Source organism: Hylobates moloch, unplaced genomic scaffold (genome assembly GCF_009828535.3).
Source record: "Hylobates moloch isolate HMO894 unplaced genomic scaffold, HMol_V3 SCAFFOLD_12, whole genome shotgun sequence".
Lineage (NCBI taxonomy): Eukaryota > Metazoa > Chordata > Mammalia > Primates > Hylobatidae > Hylobates > Hylobates moloch.
The window spans coordinates 19,001,393-19,014,953 of NW_026652287.1; the positions used below are offsets into that span (position 1 = coordinate 19,001,393).

Genomic DNA, 13,561 nt, shown 5'->3' on the forward strand with positions numbered 1-13,561 from the left:
TTGAAAGTTCACTAAATGCTGTTTTTTGATTTTTTTTTTGAGGCAAAATAACATTTTGTTTAGGCTCGTGGTTCAGTAAAACAGTTCACATGGTAATTTATTTCGAAGTTCAAATTAGTGTGAGCTGGTCCTGTTTAAGGCTCCATTTGGGGGCTGTGTTTTGTATTCCTTTCTCTTTACAACACAGCAGGGGCAGGACTTTCTCTCTGTCTCAAGAGTTGCTGAAGCTCAGCACAAGTTGGGGATCATGGTGCCCCTTCACAGCAGGGGCAGGACTTTCTCCCTGTCTCAAGAGTTGCTGAAGCTCAGCACAAGTTGGGGATCATGGTGCCCCTTCCTGCCACTGCCCGCAGAGGCAGAACCCCTTTACCTAGTGGACTCTTTGCAGTTGGCCCCAGGGCTCTGGTGAGTTTGACATTATTTCATGGATTTGATGTTTTTGTTTTTGTTTTGATGGGGGTTCAGTGCCCGATGGCAAAACCCCAGAAGATGAAAATCCAACAGAGGAAGGAGCAGACAACTCTTCAGCAAAGATGGAAGAGGAGGAGGAGGAAGAGGAAGAAGAAGAAGAGAGCCTCCCAGGATGTACTCTGTTTATTAAGAATCTCAATTTTGACACAACAGAAGAGAAGCTGAAGGAAGTGAGTGGTTTCTCAGCCCAGGAGGGAGGGGCGTGGGATGGGAAACCCCAGTCTACTGATACGGCCACTGCATTTATTCTGCCCTGAAACATGACGCGTGTTAATATGCACTTGGGGCAACAAGCACACCACCTACTTGACCCTTTCCCCTGGGGTGTCCAGTAGACGACTCAACTGAAGACTAGAGCAGTAGCAAGGCTGGCCCCGGGGGGCCTGAGAGGGGCTGCCACATACACTTTGGAGGCATACCAGAATGTCTAGGAAGACCATGTAATATGGAGGCAATAGTTGTTTTATGATGTAAACTACCCAAAAGTCAATGTCAGCACAGTCCTCTCGGCCTGCCGGGAGTAATGGAGAAGCCACATCAGTGAGTGAGGGTCTGGGCCTGACCCTGGAATCCCTGGATGGGGTGAGATTTTTGCATTTATGGGAAGAGGGAAGGGGATGAAAGGACAGGGAGCTCCAAATAGAAGGTTAGTAAAAGCCAAATGAGGGCTGCCGTGAATGAGGGCCGGGGGCTTCTAGAAGGAATTGGACCAGCGATCAGGACACAATGGGGCCTCCGGTTCCAAAGGTGTGGGGTCTGCAAGGTCCCCAATTTGTGGCACCTCCCTCAGGAGAGGTTTATTTCTAGAGACTGGGCTTGGCACAGAATAAACACTCAATGGGTTTTTCAGTTTTTTGTTTTGTTTTAATGAATAACAGCCAGCTGATAGCCATCAGCTTGTTCTGGGAAGGAGGCTGGCCATAAGAATTGACTTGGTTGATTTCTAAAAATCCCTCTGAACCCTAAAATTCGATCATGGGGTCAAGATAGAAGACAGTGTCCACTGAACCTCAGGGGTAGGAACATGATGGGCAGATGATATGGAGGCAAACATTGGGGTATGGTAGAGAGGCAGAGGGTCAGAGCCCCTCTGACACCCTCTGGCTCAGCCTCTGTGATGTGACTGTCCCCTTACCTATTAGAAGAGCAGCCCCAACAGCAGAGATACCCTGACTAAAGCAGCAGCATTTAAGGAGCAAGATTCATCTTATTAAGCAATTGGAAACCCACCCTTAGACTTGTCTTTGGCTATTTCCTGGTTCCATTTTTATTTTGCTGTGCTTTTAAATGGCGGCATGTGCTTGTAGCATCCAAAAGGTAGAAGATTTGAATATGTCAGATAGATTTGAACGTTAGTTTTATTTTTTTTCTGGTGCGGGTCTGTTATGGGAATGTCATTATCTGGGATCATTGTTTCCTGGGAGATGCACTCAAACAGCAGCCCAAGAGCATCCTCTGAATTCAAGGATTCTGGAGCTGGATGGAAGTCACAGCCAAGATGACCTAGTTCAGTCTCTTTGTGGAACATGGCTGGAGACTGAGCTTCAGAGAGGCCGGTTCACTGTCCTTAGGTCACACAGTCCACTTGAGGCCCTGGGGGGAAGAGCCCCTAGTTCCCAGGGCTCCTGTCTCAGCACCCTGAGTGGAGAGCCATGGTTAGTGATCAGTCTGTCTGGGCTTGGAACCCAGCTTTGCTCCTTGCTAATGATGTGACCCTGAGTGAGTCCTTCAGCCATTCTGTGCCTCAGTTTCTTCATCTGTAACATGGGGATGTTAACAGATTCTTCTCATGGAGTTGTTTTGATGATTTGGATGAAGGAGATACTCCAAATAAAGCATCTGACACTTTAAACACAAGAGTCAATAAGTGGCTACTATTCATAGTATTTGTTTCTCAAGATTCTCCCTGGCCCCTGGGCTTCCCCATTGCTCATTTAGTGAGTGTTTATTGGGTACCTGCCTTTCCCTGAGCCCTGTGTGTGGTGCTGAAGACATAGCCGGGAACCAGGTAAACATGGATTTTGCTCTGGCTGGGTTTCAAATTCTAGCAAAGGAGACAGAAAAAGTAAAGGGGAAGATAGAATAGACTATGACTTAAAATTTTTGTAAAAATTATTTTGGCATTTGGTGCAGGGGGCAGTGAGAGAGGTCCGGACTGGGGCAGTAGACCCCATGCTTCGGAACTTAGGGCCGGCTTCCCGATTGCATGATCTGCAGTCAGTCTCTCACTGTTCTGTGTCCTACTTCCTTCTTCTAAAACTGGAACAAGAAACAAGCCCAGCTGCTCTTACGGGGAACCCTAAGGGACTGCCCAGGTTACTTAAAGGAGGTCATCACTCATCACCTCAAAATGTTTTTGGGACCCCAAGTAGTCCATATGGCAAATTTGGGGGTATAGTGTTTGACAGGGGCCCTTGCCTGCATAGTGGTTTAGAGCTGCTGATGATACTTGTTACTTTCTTATCTAGGTGTTCTCAAAAGTGGGGACAGTGAAGAGCTGCTCTATCTCCAAGAAGAAGAACAAAGCAGGTATTCCGCATGAAATTTGGAAAGTATTCAGTATTCAGCCGGAAAGAGTGGATTCCAAAAGAAGCTCCAGCTTCAGACAAGGGGTTGGGGGAGTTCTCCCTTGCACATTTTGAAGGTTCTCTTTTTTTCTGAAGCATGGTCAGCCTCAGACTCTTTGAAATAGCCCCTCTTTCTGTTCCCCTGGAGTCTCCTGCTTTCCAGTTGAAGCAGCCTCTTGGGTCAGATCCTTCTGAACCTAGAGCCTCCACCACCTCAAACTGTCAGGGGTGGTTTCAGAGCAGTGCCATTTGTGGGTAGATAGCGAGGACTCTGGATGGTATCAGGAGCCTCTGCCTCCTTCCAGCACTTCTATGCTCTGGAAGTTTCCTAGGAAATAGCAAGAAACAACCAGTCTTGCACTCTCCCTCTTCCCTTCTGAGGGAGATAACCCAGTTGTAGAACTTCTGGAACATTCTACCAAGTCATTAACCACACAGATTTTCCTGAGTCTTTAACCATGCATCTCCCAGGCCAGTGGGTACATGGGCAGGCAGAGAGTACCCTCATCTCTCCATTCAGCCCTGGGTGCTATTCTGAGTCTCCTGGCCTCTGCTGGGCTCCAGCCCTGGCTTCCTGCAGGGGATACGTCCTTGCTTTCACACAGCCATGCCAGCCCTATCCTGAGTCCCTTTGGTTTGGCAGGATTTGTAGGAATGCCACATGTGTCAGCCCAAACTGTGTCCTGAGCACCTGCTGCATGCAAAGTACTGGGTGGCCAGAATGTCTGCTGTTGAGTTACTCCTCAAACAGTCCCCAGGCCCCACCAGGCAGCAGGCACAGTGTTAGTTACATAAGACTAAGGGAGACGCAGCCCTGCCCGCAGCATGCACACAGTCTAGCTGGAGAGACCAATGCGCTGGTGGTTACAGCAGAGTGCAGCAAGGGGTTGGACGGCAGGGACAAGAGTCCAGCACAGGGGACGCCACATCAGCCCGAGGCTGGGAGGGGTAGGGGGCAGAGCAGCCAGGTGGCGGGAACAGGGTATTCAGAGGCCACTCACACTGCAGTGGCCAAGCCTGGGGAATTTGTTGAGGAAGAGGCGGGAGATATGCCTAGAAAGGTAGGTGAGTTCCAGACCATGAAGTGGCTTTTATGCCACACACACAGAAGAGTTTTGACTTTTCCCCAGAAGTACTGGGGAGCCATGGAGGGTTCTAAGCAGACATACAGCACAGAAGTCAGAGCATCCCTTGTATTTGTTTGCCAGGCCATAAGAAAGTGCCACAGACTGGGTGGCTTAAATGACAGAAATGTGTTGTCTCACAGCCTTGGAGTCTAGAAGTCTGAGATCAAGGTGCCAGTAGAGTTGGTTCCTTCTGGGGGCTGTGAGGGAAGGTCTGTTCTAGGCCTGTCTCTAGGCTTATAGATGGCCGCCTCCATGTTCACAGGGCATCCTCCTTGTATATGCCCATCCTGTTTTCAAATCCACCCACACTTTTTTAAAAGAACAGCAGTCATCCAATCATACTGGATTTAGGGCCCACTCTAATGACTGCATGTAATTTATTTTTATTTAATTTATTTTTATTTTTTGAGACAGAGTCTCTCACTCTGTTGCCCAGGCTGGAGTGCAGTGGTGTGATCTCAGCTCACTGCAACTGCTGTCTCCTGGGTTCAAACGATTCTTGTGCCTCAGCCTCCCCAGTAGCTGGGATTATAGGCGTGTGTCACCACGCCCAGCTAATTTTTGTATTCTTGGTAGAGATGGGGTTTCACCATGTTGGTCAGGCTGGTCTCGAACTCCTGACCTCAAGTGATCTGCCTGCCTTGGCCTCCCAAAGTGCTGGTATTACAAGTGTGAGCTTCCGCACCCGGCCTGTGATCTCATTTTAACTTGGTTACCTCTGTAAAGAGCTTGTCTCAGGTAAGGTCTCATCTGAGATACTGGAGGTCAGGATTTCTACATGTGAGTCTGGGAAGACACTGTTCACCCCTTAACATCCCTGTTCTCCAGGGTCTTCAGATATAGTTTTGGATGCAAGGAAAGGCAGCTAAGTACCAAGTTAATGATGAGAAGGACCAGTTGTGAGGATTTCCGGAAAAAAAAAAAAAGTTGTTGCTGAAGTCCAGGATGGGGGTCAGATAGACAGAGGTGCACCCAGGCCAGCAGGTGGAAGTGGCTGTCCCTGCCTCTCACTGTGCCCAGTCAGATGCTCTGTGGGGCCAGCCGTGTATTCCTGGGGAGCGCTCTTCAGCATGTTTTAGAAGTGGTTATCTGATCTTTCCATGTCATAAGCAGCTCTTAAAACATACACTCTCTTTTTCAAGGGCCTGTATTTGAGAGCCCTGTCCTCTGAGGCCCATCTGTCACAGTTTGGGGAAAATCTAGACAAAGTATATCAGTCAGGGTTGCAGCAGGAAACAAAGCACCCTGAGCTGGGGTTGGAGCAGAGATGTCTGTAAGAAAGGGGCCGAGGTGTGGCTGGGCTAAGGGAGCCCACAAGGATGTCCAGGGAGTGAGCTCTACAGGAAGAATACCTTTCCCCCTGCCGGGCCTGGAGGGACATTAGAGGAAAGCATGTGACCAGAGCTCAGCTGAGAGTTGGAGCCACGAGATAACCTGCAGGAGTGGTGGCTGTGGATTGGGTGTGGCCACTGCAGAGCCACCCAAAGCAAGGAGGCAGGTGGGGACACGTGGAAGGATCCAGTACTCCAGCCTCTCTCTCCTCCATTCCCCTACCCTCCAATGCCAGATCAGAGCCTCTTGCTGGCTGATCCCAACAGGAAGCAAGGAATCTGGGGAGCCCAGGTAAAGCTGTCTATAGAGGTCAGCTTCCCATAGAGGACGGTGGTGGAGAGTAGATCTGCATAGTGTCAGTAACTCAGAGATGAACTTGACCTTCTCACAGTTGCCTTTCACACAGTCACTGTGCTTTTAAAATCTCACAGGTGCACAGACGTGCCAGCCCACCACCTGCAGCCTCGAGCCTCCAAAAGAGAGCTTTCGAGCAGTATCTGCTTGCAGAACGAACATTTAAAGTCACCCTGGGGTGGCACTGGCTGTCAGTTCTGTCTGAGCCATGTATGGGCAATTAATAGAATTCCTTAATGCACTTGGCTTTTATTTTGTAACACCTACTGTCAGTGGAAAGGCAGGAGCATAGGTCTCACAAACAGCACAGTAAAGGTAAAGATAGGAACTGCAAAGTGAGCCGAAGGTAGAGAGCCTCGAGCCTCATTTGAACCCATCAGACCGAAATGAATCTTCTTTGAATTCACAATAAAGAATAAACCTAACAAATATGTATGAGATGCTGGGGTGTGGGTAGAAGGTGGGAGGACATCAAATCTAATGTCAAGAGGGCAAGATATAATTAGGGATCTTAATGTTTTTTAGTGCCCTATAAAAATGGTCCTCCCTCCCCAGTTATGCATAGTGAGGAAGCAGAAGTTTCCGATGAAATTTTTGCAGTATTCTTTGCTATCTGAACGCTTGCTACTTGCAGCCTTGAAGTAAGGAACCAGAGAAGTTTGAATAATGCAGTCGCCCACATGATCCAAACTTGATATCTGAAACCCAGGAACTGAATGTGATAGGCTGGTGAGAAATATTTGTGAAGAGCGAGCCTGTGGTGCGTTTGACTCTCCCACGTATTCATTTTAGGCATTGCGTGTGGAGGCAGAGGACTGCCCAGGTAGAGGTTTTGCCACTTGCCTTCACGATGGTCATCTCTCTTAGGGCAGTCTCCCTCCCACAGCAGAATCCTATTATGAAGTTAATTATCATGTCAGTCATCTGTTAATTAATAGTCAAATGGGCCTCAGGTGGCAGCCATGTTAACTGCGTTGGCTGATTCGTCAAGATGACTAGTAATAAACAGCAAGCCAGGCACTGAGATTTTTTGGGGGAATGAAGGGGGTATGAAAAGAAGAGAAAATACAGCGTAGGTCTGGGGGCCCGTCACAGCCCTTGCACTTGGCCTTGTGCTTCCGCTTCACCCACTGATGTGATTTCCACTTCTCTCTCTCTTAGGAGCGCTGCTTTCCATGGGGTTTGGATTTGTGGAATACAGGAAGCCGGAGCAAGCCCAGAAAGCTCTCAAGCAGCTCCAGGTAAAGTGAGGATTCTCTGCTGAGGGCCATGGAGGCGCTTGGCAGGTAGTGGGAGGTCCCGTCAGCCCTCTGAAATTGAGTGAGAATGTGTGTGAAGTCTACACTTGACCAGGCCCATTGCTTTTCCCAGATCTCTACGGGACTGTGGCCCAAGAAAAAATTAAGAACCTCTCCCAACACTCCACGGTCACCGTGGTTCATTCATTCGATCCATAGCACTATTATCAAGAGCCTGACATGTGCCAGGGGTGGTGCTAGGCCTGGGAGAGGTTGCTCACGTGGCCCCCTCTTTCTGGTGGGGTAGACAGGCCGTGGACCTCTGAATAAACATGCAGGACCAGGTCATGAAAACAAAGCTGTGAGTTGAGGGTGGAGGTGGGGCACTTAGGCTGTGTGGTCAGGGAAGGCCTCTCTAAGGAGGTGACAGTTGAGCCCACACCTATTTGGCCAGAAGTCAGCTGCACAGAGATCTGGGAGGGAGGTAGTTGGGGAGTAGGGACCATGTGCAGAGGGTCTGAGGCAGGGGCCGTAAGGTGGGAATGAGCTTAGTACGTTTGAAAAGCTAAGAGGCCACTGTGGCAGGGGCGGCGTGGGGTAGTGGTTCAGGCTGCAGGATGAGGAGAGAGATGTGCAGGGCAGGATCTTCTAGGCCATTTTACTGCTCAGCCTGAAGGCAGTGGGAGACCATTAGGGGGCTGTGAGCACACTGGCTTCTGCTCCAGCCTCTGCAGCTGCTGGTGTGGAGAGGGGACGATGGCTGGGGGCAGGGGGCAGGTAGGAGACCCTTAAGTCATCCAGGCTTGGCCAGCGGGGGAGAAGGTGGGGAGAACAGGGCTGAACCGAAAGCTGTTTGGACAGAGACTCAACATCCTATTGAGACAGAGAAGGGAGGTATGCCTTCCTGCTAGATCCTAAGTACAAGGACAGATTGAGACTCACTAGCAGGAGGGGAGCTAGGGCAGTGGAGAGCAAAATAGCCTGATTGGAACCATCCCAAAGGGCAAATTTTGCACCACCTATAAGTTCTTTTTTTTTTTTTTTTGAGACGGAGTCTCACTCTGTTGCCCCGGCTGGAGTGCAGTGGTGCGATCTTGGCTCACTGCAAGCTCCGCCTCTCAGGTTCACGCCATTCTCCTGCCTCAGCTTCCAGAGTAGCTGGGACTACAGGCGCTCGCCACCATGCCCGGCTAATTTTTTGTATTTTTAGTAGAGACGGGGTTTCACCGTGTTAGCCAGGATGGTCTCGATCTCCTGACCCCGTGATCTGCCCGCCTCAGCCTCCCAAAGTGCTGGGATTACAGGCATGAGCCACCGTGCCCAGCCTAAATTCTAATCCAGAAGCTCTGTGGATGCATCTAATGCATCATGATGCATGGTGCCTAGGATGGCCTTCAGCTAATGTGAAGGAGATGCAGTAGGTGTTAGTAGCTTGAGAAGGTGTCCTCTGTTCCCTTCATAATGCCCCACATCCTAGGCCCTTCCTGGTCAGGGGCTGTGTACTCATTTAACTTAAAATTGGCTCTGCAGGTTCAGTGGTCCATGTTTCTCTTTCACGTGATATAAGATTCTATGAAATTTCCCTTTGCATGTGTACTGTATTATGTTCTGGACATCATTGTGTGCATGCATATGTGAATATTGCCTCCAAGAATTGTTCCTACGAAGCTCTATGTGCTGTATTTTATGGGAGATTTAAGGGATTTTCAAGGGTAATTTTGCTAATACACCAGTTCTGCCTTGAGGGACCAATGTTAGAACCTAGCTTTAGATGCAACTCCACTAGGATTTAGAATATTTTTCAGGAACATACAAACTAAACCCAACTCTCTCTGCAAGCCAGACCTAAGGGCCTTACTTTGCCTAAACATGCTTATAAACAATGGAAAATTCCATGTCCCTTGAATGACATCTAGGTCAAGGCCTACCCGTGGCTTAAGAGAGCGTCCAAGGGCTGAGTCTCTGACCACCAGCTGCTGCCTGGGCATGGTGTGAGCCATGCTAGCCGTGCTCCCCGGGGAACAGTCAGGCTCCCATCTGCGAGCCAGGGCTCTGCTCTGGTGAAGGTCAAGGATTCGGGTGAGTATTTCTCAGGACAGAGAGATGAGCCCTGTTGTCTTCTCTCTTAGGGTCACATCGTGGACGGCCACAAGCTGGAAGTGAGGATCTCAGAACGAGCCACTAAGTGAGTCTTCAGTGTCCTCATTTCCTTTCCTGTGAGCTGGGGCTTCCTGTGCTTGGTGCCAGCCACCCTGGAGGTTGTCTCACAACCCTTAAATGTCCTTTCCACCTATCCCTTTACCATTTAGGACTCTTCCTAATTAAGATGCCTAATTAAGTTGGCATTTACCAAATCCGACCCCGGTTTTCCCAGTGAACTACAACAGTGTTAGTCCTTTGGGTGAATGTTTAATGCACAGGGTGTTTTTTTTGTTTTGTTTTGTTTTTTTAATAAGAAAAGGAACAAGTGCAGGAGAAACAGGCAAACAACACTCATCTTGGGATAAATAAACCAAGGAAGAGCTGGAGGTTGCTGGTGCTGTGGATGAACCAGAAGCAGCTGTAAAACCTAGATGTTCCGCTTTATGGGACGTGCTTTCTTAAAGCTGAATGACAGTGCCTACGGTGGCCTCCAGTTAATGTGAAAAAGATTCCGTAGGTGTTAGAGATGGAGGCAGACCAATTTGCCCAATGACCAGTATACTGAAGTAGGGGGATTGTTTGGAGATTTATCTTTGCTCCTCCATTTCTACCTGCTTGTATATCTAAATGAGCTGTTACACCCGACGTGCCTCCAACAGTGGTCGGCACATAACAGGTGCCCAGCGTAAGCCATTATTGTCATTATCATCTACTTGCCTCAGGTGATAAAATGACTGCCTCTAACAGCCCTAGAGCTGGTTTCAGATATTTATTCGGTAGTTTTCAACAAGTTGGTCATTTGTTGTGGTCATCCGGCAAATTAGCTGCCAGCGAATTGACCTTTCTTTTTCCTTCTTTCTTTGTTGTTAATGCTTCCTGTGAGTCCAGCTTGGGCCAGCTCTGGTATTTTTCACCCATTGTGGTCTGTGCTATGTTAAGCATCCTTGGAGGGAAGAAGGCTTGGTACAGGGGCCCTCAGAAGTCTAATGGGGGTTCCTGAGCTGCCAGTATAACAGAAGGAGCTCAGGCTTTGAGCCCCACACCTGTAGTTTCTAATCCAGGAGCTCTGTGACCTTGCATGGGTGACTGCCTCTGAAGTGAAACGTGCTAACTAGAGGTTGTGTGTTAAGCGTCCAGCACTTGCAGTGCCCATGAGCACTGAGCCGGCAGTGTCTTTCCAGTACCCTATCTCCAGAGAGCCAGCCTGAATTCAGCCTTGCAAGGTCTCACTTCCTAGCCAGTGTTCATGGAACCATTGTTTTACTCAAGAAAAAATTACAGCAAGCCCACTGTGTACTACATCCTCCTCCTAGGCACTGGGGATGGTGTTTCCTTGGGAGTTTACACCCTAGGGCAGTGCTGTTCCATAGAAGCTTCTGCAGCAATGGAAATATTCCACACCTCTTCTGTCCAAGATGGTAGCCAATTGCCACACATGGCTATTTAGCTCTTGAGATGTGGCAGGTGCAACTGTTTTAGCTGTCTGTTGCTGCATCACAAAGTATCCCAGAACTTAAAGGCTGAAAAGAAAACATTATCTCATAGTTTCATGGGTCAGGAATTCTGGAGCAGCTTAGCTGGGAATTCTGGCTCAGGGTCTCTCATGAGGTTACAGTCAGGATGTGGGCTAGGGCAGCAGTCATCTGAAGGCTCAGCTGGGGCTGGTAGATCTGTTGTTAAGATGACACACTCACATGGCTGCTGGCAGGGGGCCTCAGTTCCTCACCTTGGGGATCTCTTTCTGGGACCGCTTGAGTGTCCTCATGGCATGGCAGCGGGTCTCTCCAGAGTGAGTGATTCAAGAATCGGGAAGAAGGAGGTCACAATGTCTTCTACAATCTAGTCTTAGAATTCACACACCATCCCTCTGCTGCATCCTGCTGGTCACCCAGACCTGCCCTGATACAGCATGGGAAGGGATTACATAGTGCATGAACACCAAGAGCCAGGAATCACTGGGCACCATCTTGGAGCCTGATACCCCAGCAACCGAGGAAGTGAATTTGTAGTTTTGCTGCTTCTATTTTTTTGAGATGGAGTCTCACCCTGTCACCCAGGCTGGACCGCAGTGGTGTGATCTTCGCTCACTGCAACCTCTGCCTCCTGGGTTCAAGCAATTCTCATGCCTCAGCCTCCCAAGTAACTGGGATTATAGGCGCCTGCCACCACACCTGGCTAATTTTTGTATTTTCAGTAGAGACAGGGTTTCACTATGTTGGCCCGGCTGGTCTTGAACCCCTGACCTCAGGTGATCCACTTAAGCCTCCCAAAGTGTTGGGATTACAGGTGTGAGCCACCATGCCCAGCCTAGTTTTGCTTCATTTTAATTTAGATTTAACTAGCCACATGTGGCTGGTGGCTGCCATATGAGACAGCATAGCCCCAGAATGACAAGACAAAATATACTAGCACAGGGATCAGTGCCAGGAAGAGAAATGAAGCTGGGGGCTGTGGGTGAGGGTGTTGCCGTTTTAATGGAGACAGGGAAGGCCTATGAGGAGGTGACGTGGAGCAGGCCTGAAGGAGGTAAGTCCTAACATGGTCATTATCGTAACAGCTGCTGTTTATTGAATGTTTACCACATTCTGGGTCCAGTGCTGAGTCTGCTTATTAAATCTTCAAACAATCAAATTAGTTTGGCCTATCATTACACCCATTCTACAGTGGAGGAAACGGAGGCCCAGAGAGGCCATGCTGCTTGCCCAAGATCACAGAGATCCTGAGTGTCCGATTTGGCATTCATACCCAGCTTGTTAACTCCCAGCCTTGCTCACTTCCCTACCCTGTTTTGGTGGAGTGGGGGGTTTCCCTGGGAGAGCAGGGGGACAGGTAAGGTAGCACTGCATTGGGGATGGCCTTGAACCTGGGCTGAGAGTGTCCTTGCTCGCCACCTGGTCCATCTCCATGGTTAGGCCCCCACATGTTCCTCCTCGGGTTATTGATGAAGTGTCACAAGACCTTTGGAAACCAACTAGGGTCTTTCTTTGCAACTGGAGAGAAAGACACAATGGAGATTGGGTTCTGTGAGAAACCAGCCGCACCCTTAGCGGGGCTCCTGAAGTCCCTGGTGGCCCCAGAGTCTCTCAAATGAAGGGCAGCAGCCACCCAAGCACGGATGTGTTCCCCTGACGTCTGCAGCTGTTTTGGGTCCTATCACCTGGTGGGAGACGGCCTTCCTCTCCTTTCACGTTGATTCTCCACCCCACGCACACTCCTTGAATCCATCACCTGAATATTCTGATGAAGGCATAGTGGAGTCAATGTTGGGCAGGAGCTGCTGAAGCCCCGAATAACTCGGACCCTCTCCCCCCACCCTCCAGGCCAGCCGTGACATCGGCTCGGAAGAAACAAGTTCCCAGAAAGCAGACCACCTCCAAGATCCTGGTGCGGAACATCCCCTTCCAGGCCCACAGCCGGGAGATCCGAGAGCTCTTCAGGTGAGAAGCGCCCATTTAGTCCAGGGGACTGGCGTGTGGGCGGGGAGCCTGCCCGAGTCTCAGGGACGGTGGCCTTTGGGTCCTGGATGGTTCCATTGCAGGCCGGCGCAGTGGTCTTTCAAAGGTCATCTTTTGGCTGCTTTTGATTTCTCTCCCTTAATCTCAGATGTGGCTCCCCAGAGCATTGTGCAGGAAAAAAGTCGAAACAGCCAGGCTTCCCCCTCTCCGAGGCAGATGGAGAAAGGGCAGGCAGTCTTCCCTGTCCCCATCCACAAGGTGCAAGAGGGGCAGTGGCCCCAGTGGCTAAAACCCAGCCCTACCCATGATCTGCTTGAAATTTCCTCCGTCCAGGCCACCCCTTTGGTTTAAGGTGCTGGTTTTCCACCTTAGCCACACATTCCAGCCACCTGGAGATGGCTAAAATACACCTTTGCCGAGGCTGCACCCCCCAGAGTGTTGGATTCCATTTTTCAGCAGTGGGCTCCAGACATCGGTGTTTTGCTAAAAGCTCCCCAGGGGATCCTAATGTCCAGCTGGGGTTGGGGACCAGTGGCCTAAATGGCTCTATGGAAACGAAGGTGAATTACCTGCACACATAAAGCAGTCCATCAGCACCTGCTTGCACAGGGGTGGAAAACGCAGCTGTCGCAGGGACCCAGCCGGTAACGGCAGCGGGCTGGGTGAGAACTGAGCAGCAGGCGGGCTTCTCTCTGGTCATCCAGCTGGGATGCCACACAGGAACTCAGGCTTCGTAAGACCATTTCCCATGTTTTGAAAGAGAAACCAGCCATGTGGATTCTTAAGGAGAATTCATCAGCAACTAACTCACTTTTTAAACACAAGACAAGTCTGGCCTGCCCCAGGGCCCCTAGTTGGTGATCCCTACGCTGCCA

At 49.8% G+C, this 13,561-nt stretch overlaps 1 protein-coding gene across 1 annotated transcript in view; it reads left to right on the top strand.

Annotated features, from left to right (window-relative positions):
- Positions 1 to 13,561, top strand: part of RBM19 (RNA binding motif protein 19) — a 141,091-nt gene that overhangs the window by 39,050 nt on the left and 88,480 nt on the right. Inside the window, exons 17-21 of the mRNA XM_032168591.2 lie at positions 466 to 641; positions 2,940 to 3,000; positions 7,013 to 7,092; positions 9,219 to 9,274; positions 12,552 to 12,668. Of these exons, the coding sequence (XP_032024482.1) occupies positions 466 to 641; positions 2,940 to 3,000; positions 7,013 to 7,092; positions 9,219 to 9,274; positions 12,552 to 12,668 (490 nt within the window). The remainder of the gene's footprint in view (positions 1 to 465; positions 642 to 2,939; positions 3,001 to 7,012; positions 7,093 to 9,218; positions 9,275 to 12,551; positions 12,669 to 13,561) is intronic.